Raw genomic sequence first — 18,706 nt, forward strand, 5'->3', positions numbered from 1 at the left:
GAATGTTGTTAATATGAAAGCCTTACTTAATATTTTACATTTCAAATGTTTTAACTGTTCCTTCCTTCTTTTCCTGCAGCCTTAATAAAAGGTTAGAAAGATTTTTAATGGTGTGGTTGCCATGGCACTAAGCAGGCTGAAGTCTGTACAACAAACCCTAAATCTTGTTTTAAATTGTTTAATGTTGGACAGTGACAGGATTATGTTAACACTTTTGACTCTTTGGGCCCCTTTATTCCATCTAAATGACTACAAGTCTCATATGGAAAAAATAATGTGACCATATAATTAAAGACTGTATCATAATACATATGCACAAGAGAGCCACACTAACGTTGCACAAGCAACCTTTGTTCTGACATTTCCTAACTTTTGATTATTAAAGTTGCAAAGTCAAGCAATGTTATTTTAACAGGTTTTTGTATGTAATTATCAAATGCACAGAACATGGTCTAGGAGCCAGGTGATTTAGGTTCTGTGCCTGGCTCTTCCATTTACTGTGAGACTTCAAGTAAGCCATTTATGCTCTCTGTGCCTCAGTTCCCTCATCTGTACAACAGATCACTTATTTGAGGATGGGGCTAGGCTATTTTCAGTGGTGGCAGATGACAGAACAAGAAGCAATGGTCTCAACTGCAATGGGAGAGGTCTAGGTTGGATATTAGAAAAACTATTTCACTAGGTGGGTGGTGAAGCACTGGAATGGGTTACCGAGGGAGGTGGTGGAATCTCCATCCTTAGAGGTTTTTAAGACCCGGCTTAATAAAGCCCTGGCTGGGATGATTTAGTTGAGGTTGGTCCTGCTTTGAGCAGGGGGTTGGACTAGGTGACCTCCTGAGGTCTCTTCCAACCCTAATCGTCTATGATTCTATTTGCCAGAGGTATGTGAAGTTTAATTAATTGTATGGGATTACTTTGAGAGCTTCAGATAAAAGGTTCTATAAAAGCCCAAAGTATTACCATTGCCAAATATTGTGATACTAATATCTGCCATGTGAAGCTAATCTATACATTAAATACAACACTAATATGGTCACCCTTTCCATAGGATCCAAGTATCTACACCTCTACCCCGATATAATGCAACCCGATACAACACGAATTCGGATAGAACGCGGTAAAGCAGCACTCCGGGGGGGCCGGGCTATTCACTCCAGCGGATCAAAGCAAGTTTGATATAACACGGTTTTACCTATAACGCGGTAAGATTTTTTGGCTCCTGAGGACAGCGTTATTTCGGGGTAGAGGTGTAGTTAAAACTATTACTTTTTGAGGTTCATGGAAGTGATTAGGAAATGGGATCAAAATGTTCAGTATAAAGAGAAATCTCAATTTCAATAACTAAATGTAGATGCATTACAAACAGGTGAAAATAGCAAACTATCTTGCACACAATTTGTAGTTAAATATATTAATACTTTCACAAATAACTAAAAACTATATGTGCATTTATAAAAATAAATTTAAACACTGCTCATAATTTAAAAGTTAGAAATATTTAACTCTTAAAACATGCCTTTTGTACTCTCCAATAGAAGGGGAGGAGATATATTTAAATGTAAGTTCTAGTTTCCCTTTTTTGAATAAATTCGTTTTATCAAAGATAGGAATCTAACTGTTACAGAACTGTTGATGAGCGGGACCTCTTCAATCATCTAGCCCAAACCCTAAATTAACTATGATAAACTGTACACTATAATTTCCATAATTTTATCTAATCTCAATGAGAATCTCTCTATTGTGCATGTTGTAACTGCATCATTAGGCAACCTGTTCAACAGACCGATTGTTATTAAAAATCAAAGTTGAATCTTATTAACTTAAGCTCACTGCTTCTTTTGCTATTCATGTCACAGATTTTCCAGGTAGCAGCAGTTGTCAAAAGCCTCTTTTCTTACTTGTATTTGGCAAGAAAGTTGTGACCTTTTCTTTCAGATGCAGCCCTTGCTACTTTTATCCATGCCTTTATAATCTCCACTTTGCTGGAATATACCTCAAAACCACTGGGAAACTGCAGTTAGTGCGGAATGTGGCTATATCCCAAAAGGAGTCCATTATATTCATGCTCTGTGATCTATGCTAGCTACCAAATGATTTCTGAGTGAAGTTTAAGGTGTTGATTTTAACATATAAAGCCCTACCTGGGTCTTAGCTATTTCTGAAACATCTCTTTCCATGTGATACCATGGCAGCTGCAACATACAAGGTGCTTGAGATAACAAATACCTAGCTTAAATGGTAGGAGGTTGGGGTTCTCAACTCTGTAATACACTCTCTTACCCTCTTCCAGGCAGCTTGAGCTCAGATTTACTGACAGGAAATGTAGCAATTCAAAAATATTCATTTGCACTTTGAAATCCCTTATCTCTCCCACCATTATCTTTATTTTTGGTGACAAACTTTTACTCTCCAAAAACTGACTAACAAATACAAAAACTACCTTGTTTCTTTCAAAATAACGCACAAATTAAAGAGAGAAAAAAGCAGAAATCGTCCAGTTTAAGACATGCATGAAAGAGGCGCTGAGGCAGACACATGCTACAGATAGAACTCTTGGACATATTCTTCACAACTATTGTCAAATCTTTCAATAAGCCCTGTTGTTGAGGTGTTATAGGCTACCTTTCAAACATATGCATCTGAAAAGCACATACAAAATGCGCAAATGGACACACATGGTAACTGCTCACAATTACATTTTCAAGGAAACAGGTATGCAGGTAAAGTTTATGCATTAAAGGAAAGAACTAAGATTAATGGGCTTAGGACATAGGGTGTAGCCGTTTGCATATGATGTAACATAATTAGGGATGCAAATTCTGCTACTAGTTTAGTCAAGGGTAGTTAGGGTTTGTCCACAGAAGAAAGTTGCACTGGATTAACTAAGTCAGCCAGCACCTATGAGACAAGGGAGATATTGCTCAGAAGCCTCCAGCTTTGTCATGAGACACGTGCACCTTCCCTTTAGTCTTCCAAATTTGCACTCCACCATCATTCTGCAGCTATACAGTATTTAAGAACTTCTTTCTCCTATTGAAGTATACTGTAAAAGGTTTCATAAACCAGGGAATCAGAAAATAAGCTGGGTCTCCGAAAATGACAAGAGGAATCACCATCATTAGAGTGCTTAGTCATCTTGGAAGCAAAATAATTTTTTTCCATTGCATAAAACAGAGCTGACTTTCTAAATAACCTGGCATCATGGTTTCCTTTCCAGACTATCCCCATACTAATATTGATGAATTTTCCACAGTGGTCAACTTGGCCTTGCAGCTTGATGAAGAAACACCCTTTCTGTTGATGAATTCTGAAGCTAGTGCAGGCAAAGAATAACTAACTATCTGGGTCCCAACAGTGACCCCACTACAATTTGGAAACCCCAACCAAGCAAATCCATCAATAATCTCCCATGTATTGCCAAGCTTTCTGAGCTTGACCCACGTCTGCAGCACCCTCCTCCATGACAACAGCCCTGACAGTTACTCTACTAATACACAAAACTGGTTATCTACTAAATAGCAGCAATTGGGGTTGGCAAGCTTCCAGATGGTGATGACCACATATTCTCCACTATCAGAGGGGAATTCTCATGTTAGTGTTCCACCACTTTGGGGTGAGCTTGGCTCAGATCTCTAGGAAAGTAGCCTGAAATTCTGCAGCCACTGCAGGTCATCCCAGTTGTACACGACTATCCTGTTCCACCAGTTGGATCCAGCTGGCTGAGCCCACAAACAGTGCTCCACCAAGAGAAATGCTCCAGGAAAATGTCACGCAGAAGTATCTACTCGATTTCGTCCTCTTCCAGCAGTCTTTCTACATCATCATGGATGTCCCTCAAGTCAACCAGCACCATCTGGCTGTGTTGACTGCAAATACCTATGGAGCAGCCTGTTCGTGTAAATGACTATCAGGATTGCAGCATTTGCCTGGCAAAAGTTGCCAAAAAAAAAATCAGGTGAATTATAAGACAACTGGAGAAGAATCATGTGGGTTATTGTTTAGTTTGATCCCAAGCCCCAGAATTGCAGTGGGTTCCAATAGATATCCCATAATGCAAAGACCTAAGTGGTAGGACACTGCACCGTGGGATACCTGCCCCAGAATATTGTGCGGTTATTTTTTAAAGGCATAGATCTGTGTGGATGCAATGATTACATGAAAGTAGCTTAATCCAGCATGAACAAAACCATATGGATGGACTTTTTCAGGATAGTTATACTTGTATAGATATAACAGAAAGAGACACTGAAAACTTTCCCATGCTGACAAGCTCTTAAACTGGTTTTGCCAATGCCTGTGTGGACATTTATTTTGGCTTAAGAGTTTAGCTCAAACCAATTCCTAACTGACTTAAGCCAAACCAAAACAGGACTGCTTTAAACTGCAGTAAGAGTATCCATACCACCTTTTGCATCAGTTTAACCAAACTGGTTTAAAGTCATACAGTTAGTGGCTTTAGGACAGCACATTAGATAAACAGCGCTCACAGCTTTCCCGCCAGATGGGAGGGATGGGGGAGAGGAGAGGAAAGGAGTAAAGGAAGGTCATGGAAGTGGCATTAGAAAATGCTGGAACTTTAACTCCCTTAAATACTGCTCTTGCCTTGCCCCCTGTCCTCATATGTACGTATTCAACTAGTATGGGTCTGGTAAATTTTTCAAGCCCTTATCATAAATATTGAGGGAAAGATGGTGCTTCTGCCCCAATAGGCTGCAATATATAAGTAAAGGGCTAGAATTTTTTGGCTTTTAATCAACTCTTTTGGAGGATCAAGTATTTCGGAAGTGTAGGTATGGCAAACTGCACCTAATATCTGGAGGAATTAAAGGGGATTTGGAGAAAAAAATATTATTCCTATTTTAAATGAAACAACAGTTTGGCCTCAGCATTATTAAAAGTAAGCTTTCACCTGCTACTAATTTTCTTCGTGGTTACAAAGGCTGTTTGAACACAAAAAGAAACTGCTTAAGTACTGCAAATGAGAACACTAATTGGTGGGGAAATGTACACTAATGAGCAAAGGGTGTTTATCGGAGTGTATCTGTAAGTACAATAACTTTACCCTCATTTTTGGGCAATTCAACTAGATGATGTATGTATTTGGGAGCAAAACTTTAAGGGCATATGCCCAGCCCAACTGCATGCTTTATATGCTCTCTTTGAAAACCTAGACTTTTATGTAATAGTGAGCTATGGAATGAGTAATCCTCATGCCTTAGTGAAGAAATGCACCACAACTCACCTGAGGCTCTACCTCTTGAGAATTCTGGTCCCTCTTATTTAGGGCAAATCTTTCTTTTTAATTCATGTTCACCAGTCTCTTTAATCATTTTGAATTGAATATTTTCTCTCTCATTCTCCCTCTTTTCTTTTTTAAAAAAAGGCACTAGAAATGCACATAACAGTATGAATGTGTGGTTACTAAAGTACTATAACCACTCTTTCTGGAAAAAAGCATTCCAGAGTGAACACACACTTCTTATCTACCACTATTTCTAAATTTCTCTTCATGACTGGCTTCTAATTAATACATCCGAACTTAGTCATATGCTTTGGGACTGTCTTTTTCAGATATATTATTTTGCACTTCTTTATACCGAAACATCTAATTTTAGTCAAACCTATACCCCAAATTATCCAGACCTCTCTATTTTCAAATGTTTCAATTTTTGTAGTCCACAGTCCACCACTGGATTTGCTGCTCACTCAAACTCATATCAACATCTAATTAACATTCTTTCTAGGCCATTTTGAAATATGGTAATTTTAATCTCAGCTCTGAACTCATCTCCACTGTATATTAAACACTGATTATACTGGTCCAGTAAGGTACTTTTCTATCATGCCCCCCAAAATGGTCAGAAAATGGCAAAAACTAAGAAAAAAATTAAAAATGTCCAAAAAGAACTGAAATATTAAATCCAACTGAGGAAACTTCCCTGAAAATTTTTTTAAACATCTATGTATTGGGACTTGCAGTTCTAAGCTTCAACCAATGGAAAAGTAGGAACTGAGGGGGGAGGGGGAAAAGCCTATCATGTGTCCTTGTGCTGCGAGGAGTACGCAAAACTGTACATTGCTATTAAATTCTTGATTTATAAATTCTAATTTTGGAACCGCTCCCTGCTTAATTTTTATAAAAATCCTTTATGTTTTTGAATTGCACTTTTAGCAACAATTTTTTTTCACAATAGCCATGCTTTTCTTTCAAATTGGAATTGATCTCTTTGGGGATTTAAATATAATATTTTAAGATCACCTCTCTCACAACGATTTATTTAATGACTGTAGATCAAACATTGTCCAGCCTCCCTGTTTGGTTACCTATACTTTCATTCTCTCAATGTGCATAACTCAATTAAACTATAGCACCAAAGACTCAAGATAATCTAATAAGGCGTGCAAAATAAAACAGAAGTAAAACTGATTCTGAGAGAAGGTATTTGCAAGACACTTAAGACTCAGTACAACTCCAAAATACCTCTGGCTGTGGAGCCAACAGATATTCAGTGATCCTCCATGTCTTTACAGACATACAGGTTGCTTGCCATTGCAAGCAAGTGTTAAGATGTCCAGTTTCCCAGTGATATTATGAAGCTCAGTGCCTCCATGACATTCCAGCTGAGGGCTGAATTCCTCCCTAACTGTCCAAAAGGCAACCAAGACACTTAAAAGGGACCCACATCACATGTAGGAGGTCCATGAACAGTGATGACAAGCAAGGAGGAGAAAAGAGCGCTCCCTAAAACTATGGGAACCTCCACTGCCTCAGGAACTCCCAACTCAGCCCATGTCCCATGTGGAGAGGAGGCAGTCAGGAGAGTTACAGAAGACTTTTATTTTTATGCCCAGACACAGGTCCTTCTACTTCCCTAGGGCCACAATCACACCAACTCTCTGTGCAGCTCAGCAGAGACCAGGAATAAGAAATGGCCCTGCTTGAGGCCACCAGAGAGTTTGTGTGTTTCCCACCTCTAAAGGACAGTGACATAAATCTCCACTGTTCATTATTTGTACAGTGAAGTAGTTTCTTTCAAATTTTAGAAATTTTTCAAGTCACATCATTAACAAAGACCATCAATAATGTTACGGTAAAGCAGATATATTTTCCTCTAATACAGATCTTTATCTGCACCGTATAACCTTCTTAGGGATGTCTTGAAATGAAATAATGGAGAACAAATGGTGCTTAAACTAATTCAAAGCAAAAGATAACATCAAAGTAAAATAATAATTTCCAGAGATAATATTGCTATAGATATTGACATAGATATAGATATGTTTCCAATGCTTAAACATTTAAAAAAAAACATAAATAAAAAGCAGTATTTAAGTAATTAAGCTATTCTTTTCCTTCTTTGTACCTCTGGATATAGTAAGAAGGGAGAAAGAAGCTTCTCACAAGTTAATAATGCAGCATCTTAAATAGTGTACATAACTGATTGGAGCATGTAGAGCTGCTTACTTCAGCTGAACAAATGCAGTAACATAACGACACAGCAATGTTGCCCAAGTGTCAAAAAAGTCACTAGCTTGGGAAATCACAACTGAAGGACCATTGTTACATATGGTTTCAAATTATTCCAACTATTTTTTTTTAAAAAAGTATTAGAATACTTCTGAATATTACTTATTCACCTTCTTAAACATACTGCATTAAAAATACAGTAAAATGGGAAAAGAGACATCGGATTGCAAGTTAACTTCTTATGAAATTTGCAAAGTTAAAATCACAAAGAATCAGGAAATGAAACATTAAGATTCCAACAGCAATGTTAATTCTACTACGTCGCATACACATCAAATTATACACCTTTTGCCATATAAACTGTAAATATTAAGAACTACATTTAATCAGAAAAACATGAATAGAAAATCTTACATAATCAGAAATGATTTGTCAATTGCTAATGACTTTAAAAAAATTCCTCCAATATTTGCTTGCTAAGTCATCCATAGAAAATGTCTACAAAAAAGAAAAAAAAAAAAAACACTTCAGAAAGTTAGATGTGTTACAGAATCAAAGTATTTTTCAAACATTTTAACTAATTAAGCCTTAAAACACCCTTGTGAAGTAGAAAAAGTATTATCCTCATTTTAAAAATGAAACTGAGGCAGAGAGGTTACAATGGAAAATACGTTCCAACTCTAATTATAGCAGTTTCTACTGTTGGCTTTAGAGCGTTATTCTACTATCAGAGGTTCATCTAATATATTTCTCCCATCACTGGAGAGAATTTCTCCCCACCTATATATACCCATATGCTGGAATTGCAAGTACAGCTCCATAGTTAAGGTTCAGTTGAGATTTGAACTTAAAGCAGGTATTCGACCACTTTGTTATGTGCGCAGAATAAAGCATACTCTCCCCAAAATTACAGCACTTGCTCTTTGATGAGTACTGAATTAATGTTCTGCGAATTTACAAGTAAACCCATTAATTTGGGAGTTAAAGAATCTATTCAAAATTAATTGTAAGAAATTAAGCACACTGTCAATTTTTTGTCTCAAATGATCTCAGCCCAGGCATTATCAATTTACACAAAAACTAGCAGAGCTGGATCTTGGAGATTTGGCGCAATCAGTAGATTCAGACAATATATATATATATTTTTTTTTTTAGGAACAATGGGAATTTCATCTATTACGTTTCTTAAATAAAAGTTTTTCCATCAGAAGTCAAATAATGTTCTCCTTCAGAGAAACTCAAATACGCTCTACCATCTTTCATTGTTCTGAGTGGGACTGAGGCCAGGCTGCCCTTAGTAAAAGTAGTCCATCCATTTGCTCCACATGCTGCTCCTTTCTGCCACCTAACAGAACTGGGGAACTACTATTTTCCAGAAAGACAGGTTAGACTCCATGAGGGGAAAAAAAATTGACACCTTCTAATGTCTTTAAAAATCAGTTCACAAACACTAATGTGCATTATTATAATTTTGTGTGTATTGCCTCGTGTCACTCTAGTGCTGAGGTAAGGTTGTTTGGGTGCCTTAACTGGATTTGCATATCATAACGTATTTGGTTTTCTTTTAAGTCTAATATATACTCCTCTGAAGTTCCTGGGTTTATAATGCTCCTTTTGGGGATAATTACAATGTCCCTGTAATATTTTTACCCAAAATTTGTACTGTCTGTCAAGAAAAGTGTCCTGTTTTTAACAGCATAATACCCTAATTTTTTACCCAAAATATTTACTTTCAACATTAACTCCAATTTAATGACAGGTTTCAGAGTAGCAGCAATGCCCCCCGCCATGTACATTGGCCAAACCGGACAGTCTCTACGCAAAAGAATTATGGACACAAATCTGACATCAGGAATCATAATACTCAAAAACCAGTGGGAGAACACTTTAACCTGTCTGGCCATTCAATCACAGACCTGCGGGTGGCTATCTTACAACAGAAAAACTTCAAAAACAGACTCCAACAAGAGACTGCTGAGCTGGAATTGATATGCAAACTAGATACAATCAATTTAGGATTGAATAAGGACTGGGAATGGCTGAGCCATTACAAACATTGAATCTATCTCCCCTTGTAAGTATTCTCACACTTCTTATCAAACTGTCTGAACTGGGCTAGTTTGATTATCACTTCAAAAGTTTTTTTCACTTACTTAATTGGCCTCTCAGAGTTGGTAAGACAACTCCCACCTCTTCATGCTCTCTGTATGTGTGTATATATATCTCCTCAATACATGTTCCATTCTATGCATCCGAAGAAGTGGGCTGTAGCCCACGAAAGCTTATGCTCTAATAAATTTGTTAGTCTCTAAGGTGCCACAAGTACTCCTGTTCTTTTTCCAATTTAATATAGGTTTTGTCTGAGAATACACACTTGTGTGTTTCTGGTAATATACACACAAATATACTCACATATACAGGTAACGTGGCTTGCAGTGTAGCGATAACTACAGGGAAAGACCCTTTTAAGACAGGAAAAACAATTATCAAATATAACGACGAGTCAACGGTGCTGCTGAATAGGATCTATTTAAAGTATCTGACAGATAAGCAGGTGGTTTGGACTAAAAGAAACTTGCACATGAAAACGTATCCTCCACAAAACAGAATTTGAATAGAAGTAAAACAGTGCCATCTAGCGGCAATCCAACAGTTACAGAATACTGAAGAATCTGGAGGGATTGATTTATATAAACTTGTGGAATACATGTGTTTTACCTATACAATTCTATGGCTACAGAATATGCAGCAGAACCAAGCTCTTGCTACCAAACTGTGCAGCAGTCTGTTTTAATGTTTTGGGTTTTTGAAACTTACATTTTTAGCCCTTTTGACTATGAAAGAAAACTTTCAAAATACAAAGAAAGGCACATATATATAAACTGACTGATGAAAACAGAGGTCAGCAATGGGCCTTTCAGAACAGATAGTGAAAAAGGTTTAACTTGTAACATACAAGGGGACAAGAACATTTTCATTCAGTCACGTTTTCTGTTGCAAGGTTGAAAATGGCTTTTCCAATCTACACTAGCAGTTGCATGATTTTCAAAAATGGTTCCAGAGGGAACTACTGCAGATATCAGTTTTCAGCAGTTATTTTTCCTTATGTAGATGGAAATGTAGGAATTGCCTTATTAGATCAAAACAATGGTTTGCCTAGAATATTATCCTGTTTCTAAGAGCGGACAACACCAGATGCTTCAAAGGAAAGTGCCAGAAATGCTGCAACAGGCAATTATAGAGTAACCTGCCCACAAGACAAGTTTCTTAGGGATAGTCTGCACAAGATGTTATACAGATCTAATCATTTTGGTATACTTAAGCCACCATAGTTATACTGGTATAACTCCCTGTGTGGACACCCATTCTGCAACTAGTGTCTTTTTCCAGTTTAGTTTAAACTGCTTCCGAAGTATTAACTAAACCAAGGGTACGTCTACACTACGAAATTAGTTCGAATTTATAGAAGCCGGTTTTATTGAAATCGGTTGTATACAGCCGATTGTGTGTGTCCACACAATAAAATGCTCTAGGTGCTCTAGTCGGCGGACCGCGTCCACAGTACAAGGCTAGCGTCGACTTCCAGAGCATTGCACTATGGGTAGCTATCCCACAGCTATCCCACAGTTCCCGCAGTCTCCGCCGCCCCTTTGAATTCTGGGTTGAGATCCCAATGCCCGGATGATGCAAAACAGTGTCGCGGGCGGTTCTGGGTACATGTCGTCAGGCCCCTCCCTCCCCCGTCACAGCAACGGCAGACAATAGATTCGCGCCTCTTTACCTGGGTTACCTGAGTTACCTGTGCAGACAACATGGAGCCCGCTCAGCTGAGCTCACCGTCACCATATGTCCTCTGGGTGTCGGCAGACGTGGGACTGCATTGCTGCACAGCAGCAGCTGCTAACTGCCTTTTGGCGGTAGACGGTGCAGTAGACTGGTAGCCTTCATCGGCGATCTGGGTGCTGGCAGCCGTGGGGCTTGCCTTTTGGCAGTAAATGGTGTATTACGACTATTAGCCGTCCTATTACAAGTCGGGTCATCGCACATTAGCAGAGTCTTCCCCGAGCAGCCGATTGTGCAATAGGCCTGAAGACCATCGTCATACGCCGCCCCGTATTTGCTGCCAAGCACCCAGAAAGATGCCGAGGGCTATCAGTCACGCTGCACCGTCGTCTTAAGATGTAAAAAATAGATTTGCTCTGTATTCATTTGCTTCCCCCTCCCTCCGTCAAATCAACGGCCTGCTAAGCCCAGGGTTTTCAGTTTAATCTTTGGGGGGAACATTCTGTGTGACAGTTGTTTGTGTTTCTCCCTGATGCACAGCCACCGTTCTTGATTTTAATTCCCTGTGCCTGTACGCCATGTCGTCACTCGGCCCCCCTCCCTCCTTCCCCTAGTCCGTCAGATACTACGTTTGCGCCACAGCTCAGAGAGCCGAGAAGCGGTTCGCGCCTTTTCTTTGAATTCTGGGTTGAGATCCCAATGCCCGGATGATGCAAAACAGTGTCGCGGGCGGTTCTGGGTACATGTCGTCAGGCCCCTCCCCCCTCGTCACAGCAACGCAGACAATAGATTCGCGCCTTTTTACCTGGGTTACCTGTGCAGACAACATATCACGGCAAGCATGGAGCCCGCTCAGCTCAGCTGAGCTCACCGTCACCATATGTCCTCTGGGTGCTGGCAGACGTGGGACTGCATTGCTACACAGCAGCAGCTGCTAACTGCCTTTTGGCGGTAGACGGTGTAGCATGAGTGATAGCCATGGGGCTGGCAGCCGTAGGGCTGCATTGCACCAGCCCCTTGCCAGGCGATGGTATATTATGACTGGTATCCGTCGTCATCGTATTGGTGTGGCTGTCAATCATGGCCACCTGGGCAGACATGCTACTGTTTCGATGATGATGGCTACCAGTCGTAATATACTATTTTCTGCCAATTGCCCAGTATTGTCTGCTAAGCACCCAGAAGAGGCCGAGGGCGATGCTGGGTGCTGGCGGACGTGGGGCTGGCAGACGTGGGGCTGCATTGCTACACAGCAGCAGCCCCTTGCCTTTTGGCAGATGATGGTATTTTATGATTGGTATCCGTCATCGTCGTACTGGTATGGCTGTCACTCATGCTGCACCGTCGGCTGCCACCTTAAGATGTAAAAAATAGATTTGTTCTGTATTCATATGCTTCCCCTTCCTCCGTGAAATCAATGGCCTGCTAAGCCCAGGGTTTTCATTTTAATCTTTGGGGGGACCATTCTGTGTGACAGTTGTTTGTGTTTCTCCCTGTTCCTGTACCTGTACGCCATGTCGTCACTCGGCCCTCCCTCCCTCCCGCCCTCCCTCCTTCTCCTGGTCCATCAGATACTACTTTCGCGCCTTTTTTCTGACCAGGCGCCATAGCTAGCACTGGGATCATGGAGCCCGCTCAGATCACCGCGGCAATTATGAGCACTATGAACACCACGCGCATTGTCCTGGAGTATATGCAGAGCCAGGACATGCCAAGGCGAAACCCGGACCAGGCGAGGAGGCGATTGCAGCGCGGCGACGAGAGTGATGAGGAAATTGACATGGACATAGACCTCTCACAAGGCACAGGCACCAGCAATGTGGAAATCATGGTGTCACTGGGGCAGGTTGATGCCGTGGAACGCCGATTCTGGGCCCGGGAAACAAGCACAGACTGGTGGGACCGCATCGTGCTGCAGGTATGGGACGATTCCCAGTGGCTGCGAAACTTTCGCATGCGTAAGGGCACTTTCATGGAACTTTGTGACTTGCTGTCCCCTGCCCTGAAACGCCAGGATACCAAGATGAGAGCAGCCCTCACAGTTGAGAAGCGAGTGGCGATAGCCCTGTGGAAGCTTGCAACGCCAGACAGCTACCGGTCAGTCGGGAATCAATTTGGAGTGGGCAAATCTACAGTGGGGGCTGCTGTGATCCAATTTGCCAGGGCAATGAAAGACCTGGTGATAGCAAGGGTAGTGACTCTGGGCAACGTGCAGTCAATAGTGGATGGTTTTGCTGAAATGGGATTCCCAAACTGTGGCGGGGCCATAGACGGAACCCATATCCCTATCTTGTCACCGGAGCACCAAGCCACCGACTACATAAACCGCAAGGGGTACTTTTCAATGCTGCTGCAAGCCCTGGTGGATCACAAGGGACGTTTCACCAACATCAACGTGGGATGGCCGGGAAAGGTACATGATGCTCGCGTCTTCAGGAACTCTGCTCTGTTTCGAAAGCTGGAGGAAGGGACTTTCTTCCCGGACCAGAAAGTGACCATTGGGGATGTTGAAATGCCTATCGTGATCCTTGGGGACCCAGCCTACCCCTTAATGCCATGGCTCATGAAGCCGTACACAGGCAGCCTGGACAGGAGTCAGGACCTGTTCAACTACAGGCTGAGCAAGTGCCGAATGGTGGTGGAATGTGCATTTGGACGTTTAAAAGCGCGCTGGCGCAGCTTACTGACTCGCTCAGACCTCAGCGAAAAGAATATCCCCATTGTTATTGCTACTTGCTGTGCGCTCCACAATATCTGTGAGAGTAAGGGGGAGACCTTTATGGCGGGGTGGGAGGTTGAGGCAACTCGCCTGGCCGCTGATTACGCGCAGCCAGACACCAGGGCGGTTAGAGGAGCACAGCAGGGCGCGGTGCGCATCAGAGAAGCTTTGAAAACGAGTTTTGTGACTGGCCAGGCTACTGTGTGAAACTTCTGTTTGTTTCTCCTTGATGAACCCTCCAAACCCCCCCCACCGACCCGGTTCACTCTACTTCCCTGTAAACCAACCACCCCACCCCACCCTCCCCTCCCGCTTGCAGAGGCAATAAAGTCATTTTTTTTTAACATTCATGCATTCTTTATTAGTTCCTTACAGAGGTAGGGGGATAATTGCCAAGGTAGCCTGGGATGGGTGGGGGAGGAGGGATGGAAAAGGACACACTGCATTTTAAAACTTTAACTCTTATTGAAGGCCAGCCTTCTGATGCTTGGGCGATCATCTGGGGTGGAGTGACTGGGTGGACGGAGGCCCCCCCACCGTGTTCTTGGGCGTCTGGGTGAGGAGGCTATGGAACTTGGGGAGGAGGGCTGTTGGTTATACAGGGGCTGTAGCGGCGGTCTCTGCTCCTGCTGCCTTTCCTGCAACTCAACCATACGCTCGAGCATATCAGTTTGATGCTCCAGCAGACGGAGCATTGCCTCTTGCCGTCTGTCTGCAAGCTGACGCCACCTATCGTCTTCAGCCCGCCACTTGCTCTGTTCTTCCCGCGATTCAGCCCGCCACCTCTCCTCTCGTTCATATTGGGCTTTTCTCATCTCCGTCATTGACTGCCTCCACGCATTCTGCTGTGCTCTATCAGCCTGGGCGGACATCTGCAGCTCCGTGAACATCTCGTCCCTCGTCCTACGTTTTCTCTTTCTAATGTTCACGAGCCTCTGCGAAGGAGAAACATTTGCAGCTGGCGGAGGAGAAGGGAGAGGTGGTTAAAAAAGACACATTTTAGAGAACAATGGGTACACTCTTTCATTACAAGGTCGCATATTTCGGCTTGCAGGCAGCCATCGTAGGCCACAGTGTTTTGGCTTTTTTAACCTTCTTAACATGCGGGAAAGGTTGCAAACAGCAGCGCATTTCCCATATCAAGGATGAATTGGGTTGTCCATTTAAAATGGGGTTTCAATGTAAAAGGAGTGGCTGCGGTTTCCCGGTTAACATGCGGCACAAACACAAGTAAACCCCCCCGCCCCACACACACACACGATTCTCTGGGATGATCACTTCACCCCTCCCCCCACCGCGTGGTTAACAGCGGGGAACATTTCTGGTCAGAAGAGCAGGAACGGGCGCCTCTGAATGTCCCCTTAATAAAATCACCCCATTTCAACCAGGAGAGCTTTCTGGAGATGTCCCTGGAGGATTTCCGCTCCATCCCCATACACGTTAACAGACTTTTCCAGTAGATGTACTGGCCGCGATTGCCAGGGCAAAGTAATCATTAAACACGCTTGCTTTTTTTTTGTAATGTTTACAAATAGTTACAAAGTTACACTCACCAGAGGTCTCCTGTGTGCCCTGAGGGTCTTGGGTGAGTTCGGGGGTTACTGGTTCCAGGTCCAGGGTCACAAACATATCCTGGCTGTTGGGGAAACCGGTTTCTCCGCTTCCTTGCTGCTGTGAGCTACCTACAGTACCTCCATCGTCATCATCCTCCTCGTTCCCCGAACCGTCTTCCCTGTGTGTTTCTCCAGTGAGAGAGTCATAGCACACGGTTGGGGTAGTGGTGGCTGCACCCCCTAGGATCGCATGCAGCTCCGCGTAGTAGCGGCAAGTTTGCGGCTCTGCCCCGGACCTTCCGTTTGCTTCTCTGGCTTTGTGGTAAGCTTGCCGTAGCTCCTTAATTTTCACGCGGCACTGCTGTGTGTCCCTGTTATGGCCTCGGTCCTTCATGGCCTTGGAGATCTTTTCTAATACTTTTCCATTTCTTTTACTGCTACGGAGTTCAGCTATCACTGCTTCATCTCCCCATATGGCGAGCAGATCTCGTACCTCCCGTTCGGTCCATGCTGGAGCTCTTTTGCGATCCTGGGAGGACTCCATCACGGTTACCTGTGCTGATGAGCTCTGCGGGGTCACCTGTGCTCTCCACGCTGGGCAAACAGGAAATGAAATTCAAACCTTCGCGGGTCTTTTCCTGTCTACCTGGTCAGTGCATCTGAGTTGAGAGTGCTGTCCAGAGCGGTCACAATGAAGCACTGTGGGATAGCTCCCGGAGGCCAATAACGTCGAATTCCGTCCACACTACCCCAATTCCGACCCGCAAAGACCGGTTTTATCGCTAATCCCCTCGTCAGAGGTGGTGTAAAGAAACCGGTTTAAAGGACCCTTTAAGTCGAAAGAAAGGGCTTCGTTGTGTGGACGTGTCCAGGCTTAATTCGGTTTAACGCCGCTAAAGTCGACCTAAACCCGTAGTGTAGACCAGGCCCAAGAAAAGGCATTCTTATTCTGGAATAATAGTGTCCCCAGAGGGAGTTACATTGGTTTAATTCATACTTTACCCTTTTACCAGTGTAACTTCCCAGGTAGACAAGCCCCTCCATCCATTAGAGGTTGGTTTATGCCCTGAAACAGGAGTTCACATGCCTTCTAAAAAAAATTTAAAATCTCTATTACAGTAACTTTGAATGTTCTCATTATTCGTAAGTGTCCAATTATTTTCAAATCTTGGTAAGCTACTCATCTCAATGGGGCCTGACTGCAAACCTGTGCAGTGTTTTCTTTCTGGCTGCCTCTGCCAGTCAGCATTCTTTATTTGTATTTATAAAACTCCCCAGCAAGGGGGCAGCAAGGGTGAGATTGCTGGAGAAGTCCGGATGCTGATGTTTTAACCACCATCTTGTCTAACTCTATTCAGAGTAGATCTATGCAACAAAATGGTAAACTGTCTGTCTACAGCAGATTTCTCACTGCTGCTACCATCCATGGAGCTCTACTTGTAGAAGCAACAATCAGAAATTTTAATTAAAAAAAAAAAAAATCTAGTTGTAGACGAGACCCTGACTCCACAGTCAAACTAAAACAACAAGATGTGCACAGTCAGTCACAGTCACCTCAGTGGGGTGTTGATTCCAACATACTAACGACAATTTAAATGTAAATTTTGTTAACTTGCTCACTGCTAGTCCTTTTAAGCAGAAATATCTTATTTAATGGTCTTATTCATAACTGCTGTTTGATGTAGGAAATACTGGAGTGGAGAGCAGCGGGTCAAGTTGGTTGTTGTCACGGATCACTAGGGTAGAAGACTAGGAGTTCAAAGCCCCTTATGGCCCCCACCCCAACAAATTCAAAATCACTCTTTGCCTCTGCCTGCAAAGAAGGAGGGTAGATTAGATGCATTATTTCTCCACTGCCAAAAGTCTTAACTACCTCCTGGGTGCCAAAAATCTTAACTACCTCCCACGCCTTCTGAGGTGCCAAAAGAACCAACTGTCCCCGACCAGGCTGCCAAAAACTCCAGCTTCCTGACAACTTCCAGAATGCAGTAATGCGTTTAATACAAAAATCTGCCACACTCTGAAAAATTGAGACAGCATAAAGTAAATTGTATTTAATATCAAAATAAACACCACAAGGAAAACCATCCCCATTGTATTATTCATTTTTGCATTTATTTCAAAATTGAAGGGATGTATTGAAATTGAGACTGCCACTGAACTTCCAATATATGGCCACGGGCTTTGCCACAGAATTTTATTTCCAACTTGCCACAAACTACACAGCGCCTTAATCTTATATTATAATACATGATAACATGGTACGTACAATTTTTATCGGCATCATTTTGTGCATTGGTTGCATTATTCACTAGTGGTGAATCCATAAACAAGTTATGCAGGTTCTCCGAAACTACACTTCTACCTCAATATAATGCTGTCCTCGGGAGCCAAAAAATCTTACCGCGTTATAGGTGAAACTGCGTTATATCGAACTTGCTTTGATCCGCCGGAGTGCGCAGCCCTGCCCCCCCGGAGCACTGCTTTACCACGTTATATCAGAATTCGTGTTATATTGGGTCGCGTTATATCGGGGTAGAGGTGTAGTACCAATACAATTTTTATATCACACCCCACCATTATGCATTGTGTTATGCACCACACACTTTACTGAAAAACTATTTCTTAAGTTTTAGAGTTTTAAAAAATTGTGTGAATTTCTCAATCCTCTACCTATAGATTATTTATCTGAAGTCCAACCGTAAAGGGAGAAAAATTTAAGTTTAAAGATACCTTCTGTTACAGATCCACAATATTGGTGCTACCCCCCTAGCTTCAGAATAGTCTCTTGGAGAAACTCTTCAGTGTGCCAGACACCTAAGGGTCTCGCTCTTCCTTTAAGATAGGCCACACGACCTCACCACCTCCTGTGGCCAAAACATCTGCGACTCCACAACTCCAGTTTCACACTGCAAGCTCTGTTCAGTGAGACCAACTTAGGCCTGGTCTACACTGGGGGGGGTGGGAGAGTGGAGGAGCGGGGAATCGACCTAAGATACGCAACTTCAGCTACAAGAATAGCGTAGCTGAAATCAACGTATCTTAGGTCGACTTACCTCGCATCCTCACAGTGCGGGGTCAACTGCTGCCGCCCCCTGTCAACTCCACTTCTGCCTCTTGCCACAGTGGAGTGCAGGAGTTGACGGCAGAGCGATTGGGGATCGATCACTACCCATCAATCCG

General features: G+C 42.6%; 2 protein-coding genes across 3 annotated transcripts in view; both read right to left on the reverse strand.

The window, feature by feature from the left end:
- Positions 1-18,706, reverse strand: part of TEX10 (testis expressed 10) — a 126,412-nt gene that overhangs the window by 54,933 nt on the left and 52,773 nt on the right. The window lies entirely within an intron of this gene.
- LOC135981963 (uncharacterized) lies at positions 14,320-16,196 on the reverse strand. Its single transcript, XM_065587220.1, has 2 exons — positions 15,524-16,196; positions 14,320-14,928 (listed from the first exon to the last, which is right to left on the reverse strand). Exons 1-2 carry the CDS (start codon positions 16,065-16,067, stop codon positions 14,426-14,428), a joined length of 1,047 nt encoding a protein of 348 aa, XP_065443292.1. The 5' UTR covers positions 16,068-16,196; the 3' UTR covers positions 14,320-14,425.

This window comes from Chrysemys picta, chromosome 2 (genome assembly GCF_011386835.1).
Source record: "Chrysemys picta bellii isolate R12L10 chromosome 2, ASM1138683v2, whole genome shotgun sequence".
Taxonomy (NCBI): domain Eukaryota; kingdom Metazoa; phylum Chordata; order Testudines; family Emydidae; genus Chrysemys; species Chrysemys picta.